A 26,803-nucleotide genomic window follows, 5' to 3' on the forward strand; every position below is an offset into this window, starting at 1 on the left:
AATGCAAGTGCGACATCACCGTAAAAAGTTGTCTTTTAAATGTCTGAATGCCCTTTTATCATTTTTAATGGTTTCTTCTGCTACTATGAATTTCCGGGTTATTTCGTCCAAATTGTGGCATTCTCTCAAGTAGCCGAGGTCTTTTTAGTATTCCCATTGAAACAAATCAATGGGGTTTAGGTCGAGGGACCGTAGAGGCCAGGCTTTAAGGCAGGCGTCACCGGCGCATGCGCAGGCTGCAACGACCAATCTATCTTTCAGGGTATCTTTGCCCTTTAGCCTGGCCTGCACGGTCTCCGGACATAAACCCTATTGATTTTTTTCCGTGGGGATACTACAAAGACGAGAGACTGCCACAATTTGGACGAAATAACCCGGAAATTCATAGTAGCAGAAGAAACCATTAAAAATGATAAAAGGGCATTCAGACATTTAAAAGACAACTTTTTACGGTGATGTCGCACTTGCATTGAGCAACAGCGGGGTTATTTTAAAAATTTCTGGTAAATAAACACCTATTTATTGGTTTTAATGATCATCATGTTAATTCAATTTTTGCACTTACCACATTTAGATTTAAATTTTTCGATTGAAGCCTTCTGAATAATAAAATGAAATTTTCAGGGTAGCTATCTGATAGATAGAGCAAGTTTTTAAAAGTCAAACGGAAATTTTTTTTTATGTGATTTTATTTTTTTACGGGCCCTTGAAGTGGTGAACATACTGGGTAATTTTATCTTTCTTGCCATTTAATTCTTTTTTTTATTCCATTCAAAGATCTAACGGTAGTAAATGTTACCATACTGAATTGGCCTATCTTTCAGCTTAGCTCACAAAAAAAAATCAAGCATCTTCCGCAATCATTGACGTCAGCATGAGTGAAAATATCATCGTACTCGGCGATAGGTGAAAAATTGAAAAAAACGTCATAACTCCGAAAATACGAAAAATCGCATAACATACATGGGGGTGATTCGGATAGCCCTCTAGGTCCTCTACCTCTCAGCTTCCGTTCATCACTACTTTTTGGTACACCCTGTATAATAGTATACAGGGTGTAATCGTTAAGTGTGCACAAGCGATTATTCCGTAACTATTGCAGATATCAAAAAACTTTAAACTGATATCGAAAGTACTTAACCTAACGAGTAAAATGGCTATAATAAATTTTTAAAAATAAAACGTGAAATAACCAAAAATGTTACATTAAACGCTCCCATACAATTTATTTCCCATACATTTTGTATTCATAGCAGATTTTCGAAGTGACGTCCTTATTGTGCAGTTGTGTGAGGAGGTCTATTTACAGTTTCTAAATGAACTTCCCTCCAAATTTGCGAAGTAATTAAAGCAGAAAACCAAAAAAATAAAGAAAAAGCCAAAATCTTTCATATTAAATGTATAGGTTGATCCAAAAGTAATGATAATTGGGTATTTCCTGTGCACATAAAAATATAAAATAAATGTTTTTTGCTTGCTCATGTAATCACTAAGTTATCACAAAAAAAAATCATATCAACAGGCCACGTTTCCAAGTATTTACATTAATTTGAATGTGAACCGTGAGTGTCAGAATGTTTCCCGACGAAAAGAAGAAACAACGATTCGACATTTAGAGGGTGAATTTCTAAATTTTTAATGAGATTAGGATAATTTTTGTCACGATTTGTGACCATGGGCGTTACCTGGGTTCGCCACGTTTATGCTGAAATCAAGAAACAATCAATGGCCTAGATGCGAGCTTCCAAAGTGACGATGAAGAAATTTAAAGTGAAAATTAGTGGGATAGATTAAAGCCGTAGTTTTTTGGAACGCTGAAGGAATAATTATGTGGAATATTTTAAGAAGGTAGCCACTATATTGGGCTCTTACTACACAGACCAAATTAAAAGATTGCGGGTAGGTTAGTAAGAAAAAGAGACATGTCAAACTGCGGGCTTGAATGTTGGTTTACAACGCACCAGATCACAAAGCGTCAGTTGCGATGGCTGCCATTCAAAAATCGGCATTGAAAATGCTTGAACACCCACCCTGTTTGTAAGATCTAGCCCCTAGTTATTTCTATCTCTTTCCTCGGCACAAGAAACACCGTCGAGGCAAGAAATTTTAAGACGACAGCGAAGTGATGGCCGCTTTTGAGGGGTTTTTGTAGATGAAGTCAAAGTTTTTTTTAAGTTTAGGAAAAAAAATATCGAAGTATATTATCTAGTTAGAAGACTATCTAGAGAAATACATAATTATTTTAACTGTAATGACGTTGTTTAATATTGATTATCATTACTTTTGGATCAACCCATGTACATGGGATATTCATATCTCATACTAAATGTATGGGAGGGTTTAAAGTTAATTTTTTAGATGTTTCTCGTCTTATTTTCAAAAATGTATTATGGCCATTTTACTCATTAGGTAAAGTACTTTCGATATCAGTTTAAAGTTTTTTGATATCTATAATAGTAACGGAATAATCACCTGTGCACACTTAACGATTACACCCTGTATACTTATATTGCAGAACTCAATTTTCACTTGACCAATGTACATCAATGGAACTGACTCCTATGTATGCTGACCTATTGCCAACCACTTATAGCGCCTTGCGTTCAGAAACTGCACAAGAGTGAGTGTCAAAGCTATAAGATGTAAAAATTTACAATAGTGTAGTTATACCATCGATGATAAAGGACGGTATTTTACATATAAGTAATTTAATAGGAGGAAACCGTGGGGAAGCTAATACTTGCGATAAAATCGAATGCGCAAGGCCACGATAAAATATCGAGAGAGATGATTTTGCTTACATTGCCAACCACATTAAAAGCCATGACCGCTATTCTAAATCGTTCACTTGAAACTTTAATTTTCCATCTGCTTGGAAGATAGCTTTAGTCCGACCACTACCTAAAAACAACGAACCTTCAGAATTTAAAGACCTAAGGCCAATTAGTTTGCTTCCATATTTTTCAAAATTATTGGAAAGAATCGTGTACAATCAAATAGTTATTTATTGTGAAGAGAATAATATCTTACCAAAGTACCAATCAGGTTTCCGGAAGAGCCATAATGGCTCTTCCGGAAAACGTGACAAAATCAAACGTTTATCTCGAGAAAAAAAGAGCGCCAAAAGTGGTTTATCGCAGATAAAACCAAAACTAAAAGTAATTACACAAAATGCTCTGACAAATATCTTGCAAATGTTTTAATATAATTGTTTATGAAAAAAAAAATCATAATAAGTATTACCATGTCAAGTAGAAAACGTAAAAGTGTGAAAATTAGAGCTAACTTGGTGATTTTTTTTATCGAGTAAATTTTAATATTTTATGTTTTTGATTAAACAGAATCGTTGAACATATCATCTAGTTTGATATATATGTGAGAGAATCATAACAGAGTAGTTGTTATGTGGCTATACCTTCCTATTATAATGTACTCTATTGTGTACAACATAATGTCGATATTGAATTGATATGAAATGCATGGGCTTACGGGCCATGCTATGGTTTATATTCCTTGAGTCAGTAGCTCGATGATATAGTCTCGGTACTACCATCGACCGCGCAAGGTGTGCGCACTGAGTCATTATTTAATATTATTTCACATATCTACCTAATTATAATTAATTATGGAGAGTTATTTAAATTCTCCGACAGCAGCGGTGGGATCGGCACTTATTACCCCCGATTTGCAAGTGAGTGAAACGAGTGATAGTGTTAGTGAAGTTCAAGAAGAAATAGATAGTGTTAATGAGGTTCGAGAAGCACCAGAGTTTCCACCAATAAATCGTGAGAATGTTAACATAACAACAACATCATGTGTTGTGTGTGGGTTTTTCCAATAAAGCATCATGTCGTGCGCATCCCTGTTAAAAGAAATGGCAGATACACTTCCCGAAACGAAATATTTTGTTTCCGGGTCTAATGCATAAGTAAGGAAGACCCACTACGAGGCCAGCCTTCATCTACCTGTGTGGACATTATTTTTAACGTGAAAAGAAGCTAAGAAGCGAGAGGAAATACCTTTTCGAGATATGGTATGGTAAAAAAAGTGATCGAGTTTCAACATACATCGAGTGCTCCACTACAAAGTTGGCGCTAATCGACCGGCTGAGAACGGGCTGGAACTATGCGAATATAGTAAATTCGTGGTAGAAGGTATTGCAGATGACCAGGTATGATCTGATTTATTATGATACACGCCGATTGATTTTGTGGGTCTTGATAGACATTTTGGCACAAATCATTTAAAGCGTCGCATGTTGCAAATTGTTTGCTATAACTGTGTGTTCACATGTCATTACAAACGTGACTGTAAATCTCGCCCATGAAACAAAATCAGTTACTTTAATCGATAAGAATAACAACGCATTTATTGTCATAAATTTGGTCACATAGAAGAGGTTTGTTTTTCTAAGCAACGGGCGGCACGCTCTTAAAGAAACAATGCCCTTATTAATGTGTGTTTACAGCACGATACCCCGCTTACAGTCAAAGACGTTGCCGGCGTTAAGTTCAAGTGCCTTATTGACAGCAGGTCCGATTGTTTTTTTTTCCTTTGTAAAAGGATAGCCGATAGCATGACGCCTCTAGAGTTTGTATAAACTCGCGTAACAGGAATTGGCCCTGTATCAACCTATTCATTCGCCCGCTTAACATTACTGGTTATTGTAATAATGATGTTAATATGAGCTTTGGTTATTGTAGACTCTCGAGTACTTCCTGGGATAGAGTAACAGGTTGAGATGTTTGTACTAGAGCCGGACGTAGTTTGATTATGAATAACACTGGGACTCAAATTATTCGTGAATATAAAATAAACAATATTTGTTTTTGCGGAAAGTAATTTTGAATCTATAGACACGGATTTAAATGATTTTAATGATTTTCATCGTGTCAGATCCATTATTGAAAGTAAAGCACAAATTTTGTGAAATGGGAATAAGACTTGTGAATACAACCCTAGCACAATCTACAGTTCTTTCAACATTGATAAGGTTTTGTAATGCCCTTGTTGTTAACCAAGGACTAGATAAATTACATGACTTCATAGCTACTTTTTATAATCAACGATGTTCTCGAGTTTTCAAAATCATAAGAGGTTACATTCTTTTGTTTAAAAAGAGTATTGAAAGTCTCGCATGCGCAGAGTTTTCATTTAATTGGAATAAATGCAAATTGCTGTTGCAATATTGAATAGGTATTCACCACAAGGTTTCATAACATCGAACGGTAGACTTGTTAGATAAAAAAAAAATAAGGCTCTTGCTGAAGCATTATTGTCAAAAGAACGTTAAAATTCGCGAAATATTTTAGAATGATAAAAAAAAAAGATTTCTGCTTCTTTATTAACGATCTTCGTACAAATCTCGTTGTCGAAGTACACACAGATTCCTGTTCAATAGATTGATAGTGGTTCAGTTTTCCTACAAGAAAGTAATGATCAACTTAAAAGTCGAATATTATCAAAGAATCACTGACACAGAAAGTTGTTATCATAGTTATTAAATAGAGTTAAAATATTTAAGAAGACCTCAAGCATAATCAATTAAGTGTTAACATTTTAAAATATTAACAGACTGAAATAGTCTCAAAGCATCATGTCATAAGAAAAAGATTTTCTCCTCGTGTTCATAGATGATGGGCTTACATACAAGCTTTTGATTTCGATGTTGGTACCTACGCAAGGGTGCAAGAATACCGCATGTAGATTTTATTAGTAGAAACTAATTGTCTCCACATAATGTTCAATTCGGGCAAAAATAGTAAAGATTCGCGACATGTGCGATGAAATGGCATTATTGATTTAAGTTTAAGGTTGTCACATACGATAAAAAAAATGCCTGCTATATAAACATCTTGTTTTGTTAGGTGCAAATGAAGTGTTATCATTCGTTTATTGATACAATCATTTCATGATTATTTGAAACATTTAAGTTTGGAAATCCTGCAAAAATTTAGTGTAATTTCGTTAGAACGTACATTGATCGTTTTAACATCGCAAAGTTAATAAAAGGCCCTCTAGAGCTGGACAGTCGACTTAACATCCGATAGAAAATGTGTCAGAGCCACTTCATACATTACAATCGATACGAATGGCACTTACGAGTTTAAGAAATGCGCATTGGTAATTGTTGACGCATTTACTGGTAAATAAAAAAAGAGCATGTTAAGCGCTGTGATTTTGAGTTTTACAAAATTACAAGCGGGATGAGTTGCGCTAACGGGTTATTTTAAAAGGTTTATGTCTGTTCTTAAGTTCATTGTTTCATTATCGCTGAAAATCATGAACGTAGATAATGGTATTCTACAGTTATTGGCGAAATTCAACTTACTTTGAATTGTATTTTATCAAAAAGCTTAACACAGGCGACAGCCCAATGCAATTGTCTATAGGCTGCAAGACCACTACGTTATAATGATTTAGTACGAGTGTCAACACTTTAAAAGTTAACCTGTTTGAAATTAGAAATAACGCAAAAGTCAGGATGGACGAGCATTTGAACGTCTATAAGGCTCGTATTGAAAAAAAAAAAAAAAAAGGCATTCTGTTTAATGTTGATATTGTGTTAGTAAGAAAGAAAAGCCGATTGTAACATCAATATTATTTTACTTGTTTTGGCGGTCATTTATGATTATTGAATTGTCTCAAGGTAGACTATGAAAATGTGATATCGTCGGTAGTGGTAAATGGATGATGGAAGTCGGTGTGACTTTAGAACCTGGTTCAGTCCTCGTAAATTAATTATTAGCTGTTAATCTACCCCGTAAAGTGTTCTTATTATACCTAGTATACATCAAGGTATAAGTGCAAGGTGGTTTTGTGTATTCCTGTAAATACACTAGATATGTCACTGGACGACGATTTGATGGCGTGTCATACCTACGATGTAAATTACTAAGTTAGGAGAAAAGTTCTCCAGTCCATACAAAATAATCTCAACTTTGCGATAACGAGAGGTATCGAATCGAGCCTCAAACTGGAGGTCATGCTCAGTACATATTTGTGTCAAGAACTTCCAAATTTATCTAAGCAGTTGGAAAGTGAGCCAATGAATAAAAATGTATTCCATAAAAGTTATTCCTTACTTCCAGTAATTTGCAAGTTGCCTGGCAGAGATTGCTGTGTAGCAATAAGGCTGCATATTGTGCGAAATATTTTTACTTTATAAGTTTGTACTAGATTTTCTTACATTGTTTTGTACAATAAAGTATTGTAAAAAAATAAATACTCCGTATAATTTTATTTTTGTTTTATTTTATTATTTTTACCTATTTATTTCCTCGGTTGTTACATAGTTCCGTATAGTTAATCTAAGTAATACACAAAAGTTTCATAACACACATGCACACCACACTTTAATAGCTCAATAATAGCTCTGTGTTTGACAAAGCAAGGCGTGTATGTCATATTGTACATTGGAAGCTCCGCGCTTCATGTAGTTATGGGTAGCATTGCGCTCCTTGTGATAACAGTACATGGCAGGCTCCGCGCTGCATGTAGTTCCAGATGTTATGGGTAGCATTGCGCTCCTTGTGATAACAGTACATGGCAGGCTCCGCGCTGCATGTAGTTCCAGATGTTATGGGTAGCATTGCGCTCCTTGTGATAACAGTACATGGCAGGCTCCGCGCTGCATGTAGTTCCAGATGTTATGGGTAGCATTGCGCTCCTTGTGATAACAGTACATGGCAGGCTCCGCGCTGCATGTAGTTCCAGACGTTATGGGTAGCATTGCGCTCCTTGTGATAACAGTACATGGCAGGCTCCGCGCTGCATGTAGTTCCAGTATTTGTTCAGAGCTCTACACTTACAATATAATACACACACACACAATACATTCAAAGCTTCGCCTTTAGGCGACAGTAGCAGTTGTTGATATCACCGATGATGACGATGATGAGTAATAATTTGAGAGTCGGTGTGTAAAGTTACAAACCGGGAAGGGAAAAGAGTTTGAATACAACAAATGAAATACGACGCAGAAGTAATCTCGCAAAATTACTTGTCGAATTGTTCGCGCGAGAACGCGCTCGTTGTCAGAATGGCCGTGTGAGAGAATCATAACAGAGTAGTTGTTATGTGGCTATACCTTCCTATTATAATGTACTCTATTGTGTACAACATAATGTCGATATTGAATTGATATGAAATGCATGGGCTTACGGGCCATGCTATGGTTTATATTCCTTGAGTCAGTAGCTCGATGATATAGTCTCGGTACTACCATCGACCGCGCAAGGTGTGCGCACTGAGTCATTATTTAATATTATTTCACATATCTACCTAATTATAATTAATTATGGAGAGTTATTTAAATTCTCCGACATATATTTTATTTTTTAGATTTGGTCTTGCATATTACACGTATCGTCTAATAGAAGATTGGTTATTTTGCTTTATGCGCCCCCTTAAACAAAAGTTAAAACATCTACTTCTGGCAAGACAGTAGTTACTGCATAGTATTTATAGCACCAATCAACCAATCAACACCGCATCTCTTATCATTTAAATTCATATTCATATTTATTTATTTATTTATATCTATTATTTGTATTAGTTAAATCTATTTATTATTTATATTATTATTTTTGTGTAGCAAATCAGTGGAAAGTCGAAAGCACACCCTCCATTCGGTCTTGACAGAATACCAGCGCTGTAGTCGCAGCTTGCTGCGATTATGGCAGAAAGCTGAGTCAAGACCCTTTTCTGGAAATGCAGTGCACACACAGTACCAGATTCTCAACAAACATGGCGTCTAATTTATGTCTAATTTTATTATGTATCGTACTTTCTTTCTTCTTTTTTTTGTGTTTTCTTCTTGTGTGTGTACCTTTTCCTAGAAATAAATGTTTTTTCTTTCTTTCTTTCAAATAATAATTGAGAGATTTGTTATATACATTATGATTAGTTTTATTTTTAACTTATAGGTCAACAGACAATTTAGAGGATGAACTTATCATACTGCCTGAGAATAAATCGGACTTCAAAGAAATTAGTGGCAGGAGAATAGTGGACATCGACTATTTTTTCCAACAATTAAAAGAAATTGACCATGAATCTTTATTTGAATGCAACTACAGGCATTTAATTTTCCTACGGGAAAGGCGTAAGGGTTTAGCGTCCACATTTTTGTTTGAGTGCGAATTATGCAAAAAGAAATTCGAGCTATCCTCCGATAACCCTAGCAATGTGATGCCTGAAAGAGAGCGGGTTGAAATCAACTTGGCTGCAACGTCAGGAATGGTAGCGTGTGGTATAGGATATTCACAATTTGAGGAAGTCATGTCAGCTATGGATATACCAGTATTTAATGAGAAGTTTTATGCTAAGACTCAGAACAGAATTTTCGACGAATGGGAGGAGATTGCAGATGAGACGATGGCATTGGCAGCTGAAAGAGAGCGCACAGCTGCTATAGATGATGGCAAATTGATAAACGGTATACCAGTTATAGACGTTTATGCTGATGGCGCTTGGAGCAAGCGCTCTTATGGCACCAATTATAGCGCAATGTCTGGAGTCGCAGCAATCGTAGGTCGACGATTTGGTGAAGTTCTATTTATTGGTGTAAAAAATAAGTATTGTTTGATATGTTCAAGAGCAAAAAAAAGTGAAGTCGAGCCAAAAATGCATGTATGCTACAAGAATTATGAAGGCTCGTCCAGTGGGATGGAATCTGCAATTATATGCGAAGGGTTTAAGGCATCCATGGACATGTACGGACTTATTTATGGTAGGCTAATTGCCGATGGGGATTCCTCGACTTATTCCAAGATATTGGCAGCCGACCCATATCCTGGACTCACAGTCGTTGGCAAAATAGAGTGCCGTAATCACCTTTTACGCAACATGTGCAACAAATTAAGGGCTTTAGGTAGCTATTTATCATTTTATTACTAACCATCTACAACCACACTTACCCCTACAAATTACTCTCATAGCTCCCTTCAATCTATTCTAATAACTTCATGTACTACTAATACTGACGAGGTTGATCGCGGAACGTAGTGTAGGTAGTGACATACCTTTTTTTTTGCTTGACGCTTTGACCAAGTTGCACCGGCTGTGGCCACAAGCACCATGCAATGCGATAGTTTAAAAGTTAATAACACTAATGACTTTTCGCTGTTTCAGGCAAAGACACTAAGTATCCAAAAGCACTGCGAAAATACATAAGTGACGACAAAATCTTATCAATGCGAAAAGTGGTATCTACATCTATATCCACCAACAAGAAGGTGACAGGTGTCAACAGCAAAGTTAACATCAGCTGTTAGATTTTAAAATTAAAAAATTATTTAAAACTAATTGTATAGTGCATATAAATAGAAAATATTAGTAATAATTAACCATAACATTGATATACAAGTGAAAATTATTGTGAAACACACCTATGGGATCTACGCAACGTTTTGTATAACGCGGAGGTCAACGTGTCAACGGTTATCCTAATTCAAACATCTTCGATAAACCAGGGGAGTACTAGTTTTATAATTTCATATTTAATTATAAACAACACTTACATTCATTTGTAATACCAACACCGCTCATATTTAATGAGCTACGTCACATTTAATACATTGGCACAAAAGTTACCGTCTCACTTTGCTTGACAATTTGGAAGCAATTTAGAAGACAAAAACTTATAGCCCCAGACAATATTATTCTTTACTCTTTACTACATCATACCGTTAATCACTTATCAACATTTAATACTATCATAATAGTATCCAAATATACTTATCTCATACATTTCCTTTCATCTGTTTCAGCAACTAAAAAGTACAACATGCTGACCCGCAAGGCAAGGCAAGGCAAGTAGCTAAGGACATGTAGAATAAATTAAAAGCTACACTCCATGATTTGAAAGCTTCACAATCTTTATGTGAAAAACTCATACAAGAGCGGGATGATAGTGAATTAGAGATTCAAGAAATTATAAAAAAGAACTCTCTTCTGAAGGCCGAGCTGGCTGAACTACACATGAAATACATTTATAGTGAAGACAAGTGCAAAGCCCTACAAGACGTTGTGGACAGCTTCCAGCAGTTCTCTAGTGATCATGAGAAAGCTCTAAGCCGTATCGCTGAGTTGGAATGTAGCTTAATGGAAGCGCAAGAGGACAATCCCAAGCGGCAATGCAGCACACCAAGTAGTCTTCATGATGAATTAAATGAATGTGGACAGTTAAGTGGCTCTGTAAACTTTAAAAAAATCAATTTCTCTTCCCATAAGAAGTTGAAAAAATACTTTAGATTAAGTAAGTTTATCAAGCGTACCCAGCCAATTGTTAGAAAGAGTTCTTTAAAAAATGTAGTTCAATTAAAGAAAGTCAATAAAAACCTGGTTGAAGAGTTAGATAAATATCATAGGGATCTAGAATATTATAAAATCTTGTATGATGTAGAAACAAATGAATTAAAGGAGAAGATAGACTCTTTAAGTCATATGTTAAATGATGTCAACCAGAAATATTCTGCTGCCCAATTGCAAATTAACGAGCATATACAAGAGGCAGATTACTTGATTAAGCAATGAAAATATGGATCGCTTTGAGTCGCTGACCAATAAATATGTATGTCAGTGTTCAAAAAGTGACAGTGAGCAACCGTCGCCCCATAAGTTTGACTGCACTGACATACATAGTGTTAAACCCGTGACAACAATTTCAACTAGTAAAACTAAACACTAAACGCTGACTAAGACAATGGCTCACAATATAACGTCAGAAAGTGTTCCAGAACCACCTACATTACACATTTTGGACGATGAAACATATCAGAATGTAACACAGACACAGCCTACATCAACTTACAGGGTTTTAAAACCAAGTTTGCTTCATATTTTGAGCGATGGAAGTATTACCCAAAGTCAGCCAAATACAATTTCAACGTACTGCGTCTAATAGAGATTTAACTGAAGAAACAATTGCTACTCAACGAAATATAATAGACGAAGCACTGTATAATTCTGGATACAAATCATATTCGCAAAATGATTAATGATTCTATTTTTACATATACACATATATTGGTTTTGCACTACTTCATCTTGATTATGAGAATAAAAAGTTTTATTAACACGTAATAAGTACCTACTGTTTTATTTATTTAAATACATTAAATACTTTATGATACCTTTATTTGATCCTTGAGAACTTCGTTTAGAGAATCACAAACTTCGATCACTATCTTTGATATCAGTTGACTGGAGACTTTGAATAAATAATGAAGACTTTTATAGGAGTCTCCTGTTGCCAAAAACCTTATAGTTATTGCTAATCTTTTTTTAGCTGGTACTGCTTCTCTCAGTTGGCTATTTTTTTTAACAATAATAGATGAAACTTTACTTAGTAGGTATTCAAAATCGGATGTTGACATTTGTGTGAAATTATCAAATTCCCCAGTAGTTCAGTGAGCTTGCTATCCATAAATTCTCTGAAAATGAATACAACAACGTAATTCAATTGTTATTATTACAATAGTAAAGTATTTTTAAGCAGTGTTGAGTGTTATTAATTACATTTAAGGACAATTACATTTACAGTTAAGGACATATTTTTAAAATTAATGAATGAAATCGCTTAGTTATTGTATTTTCAACTGAAAAATAAAACTGCAAGTGACTCATACCTTGTTCTGTTACGGTGTATAGATGTTATCCACCATCGCCTTCTTCTCTAAAGCGGGTGATCCATTGGCGAGCAAAACCGCTGGTTCGCTAACGAACTCGCGAGCCAAAGGTCTAAACCGCCAATGGAGCACTTAAAAGTCTGCGGACTTAAAGAACGGCGAATTTGCTCGCTGGCTCGTTGTGCATGCTTGAAATTCGAAGTCCGCGGTCCAGAAAACAGCCAGTGGATCAGGCGAGCCGGCGAGCCTACAGTCTTTTTGCGACTTTCGTGTAGACCGCACGCGCTGCGTCTAGCTACAAAAATGGATTTACGCTCGTTTCGTCGCGAGTTTGTGTCGGAATTTATAAAATGTTTTTAGGAACATGATTGTCTATGGAAGTACATCAGCAGAGACTATAAAAATAAATTGCTAAAAACTTCCGCGTACAATAAACTTTTAGAGATCTATCAAAAAAATGATCCCAACGGTACAATATCTGATATTAAAAACACCATTCAATATCTGCCTCTTTTCTTCTTTTTTTGTTCTTTCTCCTGATTTAAAAGTACCCCCAAGTAACACGCCATGACTTCGCCAACGATGAGAGTAAACTGTTTGGTACGCTAATGGATCACCAACGCGAGTCGACGAGCCAACGAGTCAACGATCTAAACCGTCGGCTCGTCGGCTCGCCAGTAAATCACCCGCTTAACGCTTTTTAACTTTATAAGTGTGATATACTTTAACAAAATTCATATACGCAAAGACGCATAGAGTTGCGGCACTTGTCACTTCGATCACGTCCATTATACATTATAAAAATTTTAATTAATTTTTTTTTTTTTATTTTGTACAATTCACATTGTTACTTGCATATGGGAACCCAATATTTCCTGAAATAAAACAATTTTATTTTATTATTTATTTATTTATACTCGCGACACAGAGAAATGAACAAAGGCGAGAGTGAAGATGGATACAACCTCGTGTTGTCTCTCCTTGCTTAACCTCGCACCTCGCCTCGCCTAACCTCGACGAGAGTGAAGAGCTAGCGTTACTCTTTGTTTTGTAGTACCATTAAGCCGTTGACAAAAAGAAACCGAGCCATACAGCCTTTGGACAAAATTCTTATAGCTCTCCAAATTCTTATCAATAATTATTCCTTCAACTATTCAATAATATATCCTTATTTTATTAATAAAATAATTATAATAATAATAGAATAATAATACAAAAGATTTATTTGCAACAAGACTGCGTAAAACGAACAAAACACGTGACCTAAATTATTTTGTAACAGAGAACGTACTGAGTACAACTTTTTCTAGCAGGATGTTGCCATTATGTAAACATTTGAGGACTGCTTGCCTAATCACGGATTGAAATTGCTTGAGTAGCGTTTATGTATACCGTCAGTTTCCATAGGTAAGTACTTAAGTACACTTAAAGTATATTTTTAAAGAATTCTTGTGAATTTATTGTGCGTTCTGACATTTTTGAGTTTTTTCAGATAGGGCTATACAGAATGTTTGGGGAGGGTCACAATAGACTGCATGACATAAGGTCAGCATTACAGTATTCATAAGAAATTACAATATTCATATGAAGGAAAGTGTGCTATTTTATTAACCCATTAGAAGTCACCATACTCATTTGAATACAACTATATTTCTTGTCATCACTTCCAGAATTCGTTAAGCGTATTATTTGAACATCAAAAGGTTCGGTTGGATCATTTGTTTGCAGAACAAAGAGCTGCAACAAACGATTGGTTGCCAGGTCGATAGGGACCTGGTTTGAAAATATTAAGCTGCCACACTAAATAAGTAAATACATTAAACATGACTACAAAAGCTACAGATTAAATACTATTAAAAAACACTTAGAAAATGCAGGAAGCTCAAAAAAGGCCCTTAAAGAATTAAAAACAAACAAACATTGGATAGATGGCTTAGAACGCAATGACATAACCGTAAATAACCGCAAAGAAATCATAGATGTAGCAACCCAGTTCTATAAAACCCTATATAAAGCACAAGGCAACGAGTGTAACACCCTTACCTATGCAAAAGACATCTATAGCTCTACAAACAAGAATGAAAACATAACACCAATAACGGAAGAAGAAGTCTTACAAGAAATTAAAAGGTTGAAGACAGATAAAAGCCCAGGACCAGACGGCATTACAAACGAAGCCATAAAGACTGCCTGGCCGCTGCTGATTTCGCCATTAACACTCTTGTTTAACCTAATATTAAAAACTGCTGAAATACCATCGCAATGGGTAGAGTCGGAAATAATTTTAATTTACAAAAAAGGAGACTCAAAAGATATCACAAACTACAGGCCTATAAGCTTGCTCTCATGTATTTACAAACTGTTTTCCTCTATAATTAACAAAAGAATAAGTGTCACAATAGAAGCAAACCAACCAATAGAACAAGCCGGCTTTCGCAAGCGTTATTCAACAACTGATCACATACATACTCTAGAGCAAGTAATGGAAAAATACCAAGAGCAGCAAAGAGCGCTTTACATCGCATTCATCGATTATAAAAAAGCTTTTGACACCGTGTCACATTCAAGTATTTGGACGGCCCTGCAAGCTCAACAAGTTGAACAAGAGTATATAAATATAATCAGGAACATTTACAAAGATAGTACAGCAAAAATAAAACTGGAAACCACGGGCCCTACGTTCCCTATCGGAAGAGGCGTGAAACAAGGCGACCCGCTGTCTCCAAAATTATTTATATCCATACTGGAGTTCATAATAAAAAGATTCAACTGGGAAAAAACAGGACTAAACATTGATGGCAAGTACTTATCCCACCTTCGCTTCGCAGATGACTTAGTCCTGTTATCAGAATCTAGCACACAATTACAAAACATGATTGATACACTAAACACAGCTAGCAAGCAAGTAGGGCTGGAAATGAATCTCTCGAAAACAATGGTCACAACAAATAGTATACAGAGAAGAATATCAGTGGACAACGAAAATCTGAAATATACAGAAAATTACATCTACCTTGGAAAACAAATAGGCTTCAACAGAAAACAAAATGAACTAGAAATAGATCGAAGGGTAAAAAGCACTTGGAATAAGTACTGGTCATTGAAAGAGATTTTTAAAAGTAACATGCCAACAAGTATCAAAACGAAAGTCATGACGTCATGCCTCCTACCTTGTCTAACCTATGCATGTCAAACGTGGAAATATTCAACAAAAACAAAAAACAAAATCACTACCTGCCAACGTGGAATAGAAAGAAGTATGCTCAATATTAAAAAGATATACAAAATACGTCATACAAAAATTAGAGAAACCACCAAAGCGAAGGATGCTCTAACCCACGCTAAGAGACTAAAATGGAAATGGGCTGGGCACGTAGCGAGGCTAAAGGACGAGAGATGGACCAGCAGGGTAACAACGTGGAAAGGCCCTATCGGCAAACGTCTCAAAGGCAGACCCTACACAAGGTGGGCAGACGATTTGATAAAAACAGCTGGCACCTGCTGGCCACAAATAGCTCAAGACAGAGATACATGGAATTCTTTAGAGGAGACCTTCACCCTCACTTGAGGAGGGGTTCATGTAAACAACTTTTGCACAAATTTATATACTTACATTATTTAATATTTTTTTTTCCATTACTTTACATGAAATAAAAGGTTTTTTATTTTATTTTATTTTATTTTATTTATTTATGTATTGTAGTACATTTATTTATATCATACATAAAACTTTGTAAGTATGGTATCAAAATGGCACTTAGAAAAAATATATCAAAGAAAGCTCACCAGAAGAGGTAAAAACAATGTTGGAACTGCTGACCCTAGGAGACGCCGGCGACTTTTTGTATTTAAAAAGCAATCTGGAGTAAAGTGGCGCGAACAAATCACACTATATTTTTACGGAAACCAGTCATCTCGTCTAGTTGCATCAATCCATTCTTTTTTGATATCCGGATCTTGCGGATACCTAAAAATAGTATTCATATTATTTTATTACAAAAACTTATCATTTTATATTATAATATAACTATATTATGCAACGTCATTCATGTCATTAATTTTGAAAACAAATATTATAAAATCGCGAACCTAAATAGTTTTCGATAATTATTATCGATAACAACTGGAACGTCACTAGTTACACGTGCCACACCATAGAAGAAAAGGGATGCGTGATCATGTGCATACGAAAGAAAGAGATGCAATTATAATCGACGCGCTTTGTCAATTGACCAGTACCAGCGTAAAAAGAACTCCGATAAAATATTGTTCGTAATAATATTTAAATTATACGCAAACAAACTACTTACATAATATGAAAAGTAATCCCGTCCTTCTGCAAACTTGAGGTTTTACTCGTTTTACCACACCATTTAATACTACAAGGAGCCATTGTTTCTTTTTTTTAAAGGTTTTTTTCGGACGTGTTAACAGATCACGGAACTGGCCGAAACTGATAGTTGCGTTTCGTATGGCAGCGGTTATAAGTCCTATTAGACACATGCGTTGACAGAATCAGTTCGTCTGTTATTAGGCGTCTAGTGGTTGTGTAGTCGATGACCAGCAAGAAAGGCCAAAGATTGGTGGACCTGGTAAAGTAGTGCACAGCGGGGGGACAGTGCCCTTGATCTACCAAGATCGCAAAGATAGAGGTGCCATCTTCTTCTTGTAACTAGAAATACTTCATGTCTTGCTAAATGAATAATATCACAATAGATGTCGCTGTCCTAGAAAATTAATCAAACAATCCTGGTGTTGCAGATCTAAAGAACTGCTTCAATAATGGGAATAAATAACCAGTCATGTGAATTTAAATAACGATTATAAATATTTAAATAACGATTATAAATATTTAAATAACGATTATAAATATTTAAATAACGATTTTAAGTGTATCAATTAACTTATTACTTTTATTTTTAGTTTAATAAGTGACTGTTACTATAATTTTTTGGATCACAGCCGTTAATTCATTCTAACGCATTAACAGAATTGGGGAATTCATTTTATTAGAGCATGGCAACACCAGTGTTTTAAATTTTGACGTTGAGATCACACAAAATGGCTGCCTGCCGTGCCTGGTTGTGGTCTTGCGTGTACGCATTTTGATTGCTATTCGGTGTTTATTTCTTGGATTAAGTGCCTTTATCATACGTGACGCTGAGTTGAGCTTGCTCCTCGCTCCTGGTGTTAAAGTGCTGTTCCGGAATACAGTTTCTTGTGTCGCATTGACGATTCGGCTTATAGCAGTAATAGTTTTTGCGAGAAAGGACGCTACAATTTACGTTATTTGGTGCAAAAAGGGACGCTATTTATGTTGTGTTTGTTGCGAAAAGGACGCTAATTAAATCTGTGTTGTGTTTTCTGCTGTTACCAGCCTCATTACGATGCCTCATCTTTGTTCTTTTGGATGCAAGTATACACCCGGTAAGTACCTAAATTTTGTATTGCCTTTCATACCATATCTTTGACTTTCAACAAGTAGTAAGTAAACAAGTAGGCATAATTAAATCATAGGCGTGGTAGTAAAATGTCAGTTTGGTAGTCCTACATGCACCATTAATGGAACTAGGTACTTACCTATTTTAAATGACTTGTGATGTTCCTTACTCTCCTTAATAAGTTCAATCAAACTTACCATTGGGAATATCATCCCCTCTATTATAACTTTCTGGGCATTAATAACCTTGGCTGGTTCAAATGAATGTCAAACATAAGTCATAAGTTATTGGTGAGCTCTAATGTGACAGCCATTTGTTACTAACTTGTTCAGGTGGGTATCAGCTCAGAGCTAGTGAATACTGGGGCTGAATAGCACTGTTGTAGAGTAAGATCCCAGAGCTGTAACCTATCTACTCATGCTTTTGGTAGGAGATCCTTAAAATCAGATGATCTAACAAGATATTTTATATTTTACTGTTTACAAATAGGATAGCGGAAACTGCATTTCACCTTATGTTGTTCTTAATTAATTTTGGTAATTAACATTTTTCAGGAGTTGTTATGCATCACTTTCCAAACCCAGACAAATTTCCTGAACGTTTCAGAGCTTGGGTAAATCTTGTTGGAGGGAAACTGGAAACATCTTCAGATTATCAATTTTATAAAAGGAAGATGATATGTGATATTCATTTCATCGATGATCACAGAAACCGCTACAAACGCTTAAATGCATTGGCTGTACCAACTCTGCATTTGCACGGTGAGTTTATAAATATGAGATTCAATTTAAAATTAAAGTAAAACTTGCCACATGTAAACCACAATAATAATAGTAGGTATTGTTTGATTTTTTTTTTTACCAAGAAAAAATATTTTTGTTTTGTAATTTTGCTCCTATTAAAGGTTTTATTTCTGCTATTTTTTGAGTATCAGATGGTCCTGAAATTCAACATCTGATACTCCGCCGAATATCCCTAGCACTGTCGCCACTGGGAATCAACCCTGCTCTTCTATTCCTGTTACCACAGGTATGAATTTTTAAAGCTTTTATTTAACTTGCTATGTTTGTATGTTTTCGAGCTCTTTGGTGGGTATGCATATATGTATCTGACTAGCTGACCCGCCGCGAGCTTCGCTTCGCCTTAGAATGTTTTCCTTCCCATTAGGAAGTTCTCTAGTCCCTAATATTTAATTCTAGCTTTACATACAAATGTGTTTTCCCGCTAACTCCCGTTCATGAGGGAATTTTGCTATATCCTCTTGTAACTAAGCTTTAAGTTTACTAAGGTACCTGTATGCCAAATTTCAAGCGTCTAACTTAAGCGGTTTAGATTTTTTATACAAAAAGTTTTTCCCGCTAATTCCCATTCCCTGGGATTCCTTTCTTAGTACATCCCTTCCAAATTTCAAGTGCCTACGTTTAGCAGTTTGGGCTGTGCGTTGATGAGTCACTTTATTCTTATATAATTAGAATAGATGCTGACTGTACCTATAAAAGCTTAAAGTGGGAAACTTGCGGAGAAGCTGGTCCGCCCCGTCTTCGTACGGGTTGTCGACATACCCTATGTTACACGCTGATAATGTAGGATTCTAGAATCACATGTGAAAGAATTTTTTGAATCAGTCTTTATATTATAGTTTTTGAGTTTATTCAACACAAAAATCCAAAAATACATATCTTTTGTCTTTTAACCCGGCGTCATTGTGGCTACTAAACAGAACTTGGTCGTTGTGGCCGGGTAAATTTTACCCATGTACATTATTGTGCTCTGAATCAAGCTTATGTCAATATTAGTTTTCTATAATAGGGAAATAGGTAGTTAAATACATTATTAATAAAAATCAAACATTTATTTATTATAAAATGAGCATATTACTCATCAAATTAAATCTTTTTATTCTGCGATAATTTTTTAGAACATAACTTAAAACGTTTATTCGAAAACATAACATAATAGATATTTTGAGACAAAACATAAAATTTTCTTTAAAACATAAACCTGAAATCATGAACTATATAAAACAAAGCTTATTTACTAATAATATACCGACTTTTTCGCTATCGAGATCAACGCAGCGTTTTCTGACCTTGTGCGGACGTTGGTCCGAGGTGGTGGAGACCATTTGGTGGAATTGTCTTTACCAATATAAAACTGCTGGTTACTTGTTGAAACAATTACTTCTTGCTCATCATCGCTGCATTCCTGTTCCGTATCACTGCCTTGACTTCGCTCTGAAATATGGTCGATTTCACCCTCGTCGTCTGAACTGTACTGTTCATTTTTACTGGCGTCAGCTTGTTCAAACAAGGCTAGGAGTCGACGTTGTTCGCTTTCGTAAGACATGGTTCATAAAATTGTGCAAAACGATATGCAATTTATCAATAAACAATAAAAAACAACAAACACGCTGTCTTTATAAATGTTACGTGGCCATTGTGGCCGGGTATAACTTACCCGCGCGCTCTTTACACATGTCTACACTACGAGGTAGCCGAAGCAACACAAAATAGAGAAGAGAATATGCAAACAGAGGTCAACGACCGCAGCTACTGTAACGGACAAAAGACGTGCACATTTTGTTTTAAAATTATGACAGTTTTAAAATGCGTCGGGTATTAGATACCCGGCAACAATGACGCCGGGTTAAATATTAGTATAGATATTAATTCGAATGTTATTTTATATATTTTTCAGATGAAAGCTACGCCGGTGTTATCGCATCGGCAATAACAAGGGAGCACAATTACTGCGTAAACTTAAATCGAAAGATATTTAAAGGTATAATTGTTTTTCTCATAATTGTCTGCATCAATTTATCTACCCACCCGTAGCTTCCAATATGCTATAATTAACTACAAATATATGCGTACAATGTTGTCTCATCGAGGGTAGGCAGGGATTAACGCTTTACTCTAAAAGTGGGCCTATCATGCTCATAAAAATATTTAACCGTATTCCTAAATGTATACGAAACCAAACATTTAATGTCTATAAAAATAATCTAAAGAAATGGTTGATCTTAAATTGTTTTTATAGCATAAAAGAATTTTTTGACCATAAATGTTAATTATTATAATTATTATAATTGAAAGATGTGGCACGTAAAATGTATATAATCAATAATGTATTACTTTGCATGCCGTTGAATGACGGCTAAACATGCTGTAAATTGTAATAATGTATCTTAACACCTATGTATACCATGTTTACTTGCAAATAAACGATTTTTTTGAATTTTTGAATTTGAATTTGACACACTACAATCCTGTATACAAAAATTTTAATTTAAAAACATTTATTCAAGAACGTGACCTTTAACTACGAGTTAAAGGTCACGTTCGAGTCATGTATTTTTCTGCTATCTATGTAACATGTAATTTATCACTTTTCAGATGTTCAAAAACGAAAGCCCATGTACTGTGTGCCAACAGATCGACTCGAAATTAGACGCCTGCGGTCTGAAATATGTCGATTGCGTAAAAAAGGAGCTTCATTTAAGCAACGTTTAGAAACGGCGCAAAAGTTTTCTGAAGATGTCTCTTTCCAAAGAGTTATAAAACGATTGCAAAGACCCGCTCAGATATTTCTTCACATGCAGCTGCAGTCAAAAAAGAAACCAAAAGGTAGACGCTTCACAATTGATGACAAAATATTGTCATTATCTCTATACAAAAAGAGTCCAAAGGCATACAAACATTTGTGTAGCTATTTTTGTTTGCCGTCAATAAAGGCTATGAAACGTTTTCTAGGCCAAATCTGGGGGCACGGCAGTGCCCCCGCCAAGTCGAGCAAAAAAAAAGCGGCACGGCCGTACCATCCTTTTCTCGAAGCAATTCGGGCCTTTTTCGACCCCCTATAATTCGGTTGTGGATAAAGCAAGAAACCTGAATCTTCAGTAACTAATCCGGCATTGTATAAACACGGAATATTTAAAATTTCAGTCAATTTGAACCAGTAATTTAAGAATGACAACTTGTTAAAGTTTCTAAATTTTGTCACTCACTGACTCACCGATCATCAAAAGTCCAAGGCACTTCTAGCAGACTTAGAAGCTTTATATTTGGAATACATATAGAGTTTATTTTATTTTATTTTTATTTTCTTTATTGGAAAACATACAGAGACAAAGACAGAGATATATAAAACAAAACAGATCTTACTAACTAAAGATACATGAAAATGTCTCCTTATGGTGTTTTCACTGCGAACATATATTATTTTTGCCAACACCCAGCAGTAGGAGAGACAGGGAAAACATACCTAGTTGATAATAATTAATATTTAACATGAGTAGTTACATAAGGACGGAGGTAAATACCATTAACATTCTTATGTGTTCAGTAGCAGTTTTTTTACATTCGTTTTGTAAGACGAAGAGGAACAAGAAAACATATCAAGATCATTCATATAAGTATTATAAAAACTAGACATTCTGTGAAGAGGCACACGAAGACCAATATTGGTTCTGGCGGTCGGTATATGGAATAAATCTTTTGAGCGCGTTGATCTGGATGGGATGCGATAATTTATTAAACTAAGAAGTTCTGAGCAGGCTATTTCTCCTACGCATATTTTTCTTAACGTGAGAGAATCGATTAAGTTTCGGCGCCGACTTAACGAAAGAAGATTGTAACGACGCAAAAGATCCTCGTAATGTTGCCGACCGCCATTTAGGCGGAAATTTAAAATGCGTAGAAATTTCTTTTGAACCATCTCAATTTTATTTATATAAATATCGTAAAACGGATTCCAGATGGGACATGCATACTCTAATTGAGATTGCACAAGAGTTTTGTAGAGACATATAAAAGCTTCTCTATCCTTGAAAGTTTTAGTAACGCGTGTAATAAAGCCCAACATGCGGTAAGACTTAGTGAGTATGTGGTCTATATGTTGATCAAGTATTAAACATTCGTCGAAGTAGACACCAAGATCACGAATACAGGAAACCGAGTCCAGTAGGTGACCTCCCAGATTAAATACTGTTGGAATTTTGTTAATTTTTTTAGAGAAAGTAATATGTTTACATTTATTGTAAGCCAAAAATAATTTATTACGTTTACAATAATCATCCAATCTATTTAGGTCGTCCTGAATATGTTGTAAATCCTTAGTATCAACAACATTAGAGTATAACTTTAGGTCGTCTGCATACAGCAAAAATTTACATTTTTCAAAACATTGTGAAATATCATTAATAAATAAGTCAAAAAGCAGGGGCCCGAGGATCGAGCCCTGCGGGACGCCCGAGGAGACAACGACTTGAGTAGAAGTGTAACCGTTAATGACAACTGATTGTACTCGATTGCTTAAATACGCGGCAAACCAGCGTAGTAGATTTCCCTTAATTCCATTAAATAACAATTTTTGTAGTAAAAGTAAGTGATCTACTTTATCGAATGCCTTTTTAAAGTCCGTATATATCGTTTCTATTTGTTGTTTGTGATCCAGTGCATTGAACAAGTAATTGGAAAATACGAGAAGATTCGATACGGTTGACCTACCAGCGACAAATCCATGTTGTTGGTCTAAGATGAGGTGTTTTAAACTTGAATAGATGTGACGGTGTATTAAAGTTTCGAGTACTTTGGGAATGGCCGAAAGTATCGAAATGGGGCGGTAATTCTCTACGTCATTTCTCTCACCGGACTTAAAGATAGGTGTTATGTATGCTTGCTTCCATATATTTGGAAAGGAGCCAGAACTCAAGCATTTATTAAAGATAATCTCCAAAGGGGTACAGAGTGTTTTACTGGTTTGTTTGAGAAAAACTGGGCCTATTTTATCCGGTCCTGGACCCTTGTTAGGATCGATGTTTTGCAAGACAGTGCGTATATCGGATTTGGTAAGACGAATGCAATTTATATTTATGTGCGTGTTATCATTATGATCGTCTGTGAGAATTTTATCCACATTGTATGCCGCAGCAGATGTTGGCTCGAAAACTGACTGAAAATATTTTGAAAACATCTCAGCTATAACATTTGGATCGTCAGATTTAGAATTCGCGAACTTCATGACACGCGGGTACCCTGAATTAGAATTTTTTAGAGAAGACGTGTATTTCCAGAAGTACTTAATATTTTCTTTAAGAGACTTTTCAATATTAGCCGTGTAATTATTGTGACATGTAGTAAGAAGCTGTTTTACTCTAGTTCGTAACAAGGAAAACTCTTGATAATCTCTTAGAGAACCGTAAGTCTTCCACCGCTTCCATAGTTTACGCTTACGCCTTAAGGCTTGAATTAAACATTTAGAAAACCAGACTGGGTATTTTGTGGACTTTACTTTAACCAAAGGAATGTGTGAGTTAATGATGTTATAAATATTAGCGTAGAAAATATCAATTGCTTTATCCGATGGAAGAGGTGTTAGTAAAGAGAGCCAGTCTATATTATTTATTTCATAGTTAATTTGGTCATAATTACCTTTGAAAAAGTTCCTTTTGGCTAATGAATTCACAGGCATCACGTTAGAAGCAGATATCGAGCATACTATGTCTAAGGCCGGGTGATGAGGGACAACATTCAATAAGGGATCAGCAGAAGATTGAACACAATTGGGTATATTAGATAGTACTAAATCAAGCAGTTTCGCATTTTCATTATAAATACTATTTGTTTGCTTTAGGTTCATAAATGACATAGTACACATTAGAGATTTTGATGTTTCAGTGTGCACGGTGCCAAGAAAGGCGTCTGAGTTATCAAAAGACCATTTTATATATGGCAGGTTGAAATCGCCGATGATTAGAAAATTACTAAAACGTGAACTAGAATATACGTCACAAAGTCTTCGAAAATATGTATCATAAGAGATGTTACCTGAAGCTGGTGGAATATAACATGCGTTTAATAGGAGCCCCGAATTAGACGGAAAATGTAAAAATATTTCTTCAATTTCAGGTGTCTCGAGTTCAGAAGTTCTCACAGCCTTAAATTCTTTTTTGACAAATACTAACACTCCCCCTCCCCCTTTCTTACCTGAAATTGTGAGATTTCTATCGCGGCGAAAAATAACGTAACCATCTGTTAGAAGCTCCGCGTCTAAGATAGATGATGTCAACCAGGTTTCGACCAATATTATTAAATCATAGTTACTCGAAAGAATATTTAATTTTAGTTCAGTAAGTTTAGTTTTTATGCCTCCACAGTTCTGATAAAATATATTCAAAGTTTTAGAATTCATTGTACATAGATATAGGATAGAAATAAAATATAATTATTCCTTTTAACAATATAACGACCGTAGAGTTAATAGTGTTCGTGTTCCTCTCCGCATCAAATACAAAATTAAAATAAGACATTGAATAGTTAATATAATTATTAAATAAGCAATAAACATGTTTAAACGATGACAATTTAGCATGCTTTATAAAAAAGTTTTTTATAATTAGTGTAAGGTTAACAGCAGCTAGTCATATGATTTTATTCAAATCATCAGTACATCGCACATGAATGACCTTGGAATCATCTGTTTTGCGCAACAAAATACAGCTATTTTTCACCCAAGTGTATTTATAATTTTTTTCTTTGGCTAGAATACGAGATTTACTAAAAAGAATTTTATTTTTAAGTGTAAGGTGTTCGTTTATAAAGAAGCGCGTATTTTTTGTTGCATCCGCGGCGTTTGTAGGCGCACCAAAAAGTTGAGCAGTGGTGAGGGAGCGCCGCGCGCGCGCGCCGGCGATCAGGTCGTCGCGTTGCCGGCGAGTTGTGAGTTGCAATATGATATTTTTTGGGCGGTCTGAGGGGATGCCTGGTGCAACACGGTGTACATTCCTGATATCGCTGTCTTTCAAGTCGACGCCCACCAGTTTACAAATCTCCAAACTGAGATGTATTAAATTTTCCCCCTTGCGTTCGGGTATATTTTGTATTTCGACGTTGCAGCTTCGGGAAGCTTGTTCGAGATCTTCAAACTTAGAGCTTAGCGTTTGCAAGTCCGCGCGGAGTGCATTATTTTCTTGTAACAACGTATTGTCCGACACAGATTGCAAATAATTTCCGTAGCCCTTCTCTAATTGCGTTAACCGCTCCTCCCAACAGTTCATACGTTTCGCCAGGTTGTTAATATCGTTATCAAATTTTTTGGAGACTTCTATGATGGCAGAGTTTAAATCTTCGCGCCATTGCTGCCGCAGACTATCGAGTTTTGTGTCCATATAGCGAGTTAGCGCATCGGTGTCTACATTCAGTATCGAAGCTGGCGCCAAACTCGCTTTAGGGGAAGACGAAACTGGGGCGGCTGTATGCTTCTTAACTTTGCACGTAGGACACTTCCATTTCAATTTATTCATAGGTAAAATTTTTTTGAAGTCTGATTCGGTCATGTCCACGCAATAGAAGTGCAAAACCAAATTACATGACGTACATTTTATGCCTTCCTTATCAGTAATAATCTTCGAGCATAATTTGCAGCAATCCATGTCCATTAAAAAGTTGACTAATATGAATAAAAACTTTGTAGTAATGCGCCAGCTGATTCCTTTGTTAGTTGATTATAGTTGGGTGCATAGAAAATTACAAAAGCGGGTAATATTATTATAATATTGTTCACGATGTATCGCAGTGTAAAAGTGTCCGAGAAGAAGGTCGTAAGCGCCGTGCAATGAGCGTCGCTTACGCGTTTTAATAACACACTACGTAAACTTTACTGATTGTTGATAGTTTCGAAAGAAAAAATGTTTTTTTAATGTTTATAAAGACTTACGATGAATGTTTATAC

The 26,803-nt window shown here is 35.6% G+C and overlaps 2 protein-coding genes and 1 long non-coding RNA gene across 3 annotated transcripts in view; 1 reads left to right on the plus strand and 2 right to left on the minus strand.

Moving 5' to 3' along the window:
- LOC149910816 (uncharacterized) overlaps positions 1–12,894 on the minus strand; it is a 52,147-nt gene extending 39,253 nt beyond the window's left edge. The window contains exons 1-2 of the long non-coding RNA XR_016456717.1: positions 12,633–12,894; positions 12,138–12,437 (exon numbers count right to left, since the gene is read on the minus strand). This is a non-coding gene — a long non-coding RNA (uncharacterized LOC149910816). The remainder of the gene's footprint in view (positions 1–12,137; positions 12,438–12,632) is intronic.
- LOC149910817 (uncharacterized) lies at positions 2,478–10,777 on the plus strand. The gene is made up of 3 exons (XM_090119394.1): positions 2,478–2,620; positions 8,928–9,874; positions 10,135–10,777. Exons 1-3 carry the CDS (start codon positions 2,547–2,549, stop codon positions 10,275–10,277), a joined length of 1,164 nt encoding a protein of 387 aa, XP_089975520.1. The 5' UTR covers positions 2,478–2,546; the 3' UTR covers positions 10,278–10,777.
- A 12,599-nt stretch (positions 12,895–25,493) lies between the features above and the next one.
- Positions 25,494–26,408, minus strand: LOC149910818 (uncharacterized). The gene has a single exon (XM_090106740.1). The coding sequence runs from the start codon at positions 26,406–26,408 to the stop codon at positions 25,494–25,496; it is 915 nt and encodes a 304-aa protein (XP_089962866.1).
- Positions 26,409–26,803: the final 395 nt, after the last annotated feature.

The sequence above is a fragment of the Colias eurytheme genome, chromosome 1, assembly GCF_061535395.1.
Source record: "Colias eurytheme isolate Ceu_HAF_F1 chromosome 1, ilColEury1 Martin Lab GWU primary, whole genome shotgun sequence".
NCBI classification, from domain to species: domain Eukaryota; kingdom Metazoa; phylum Arthropoda; class Insecta; order Lepidoptera; family Pieridae; genus Colias; species Colias eurytheme.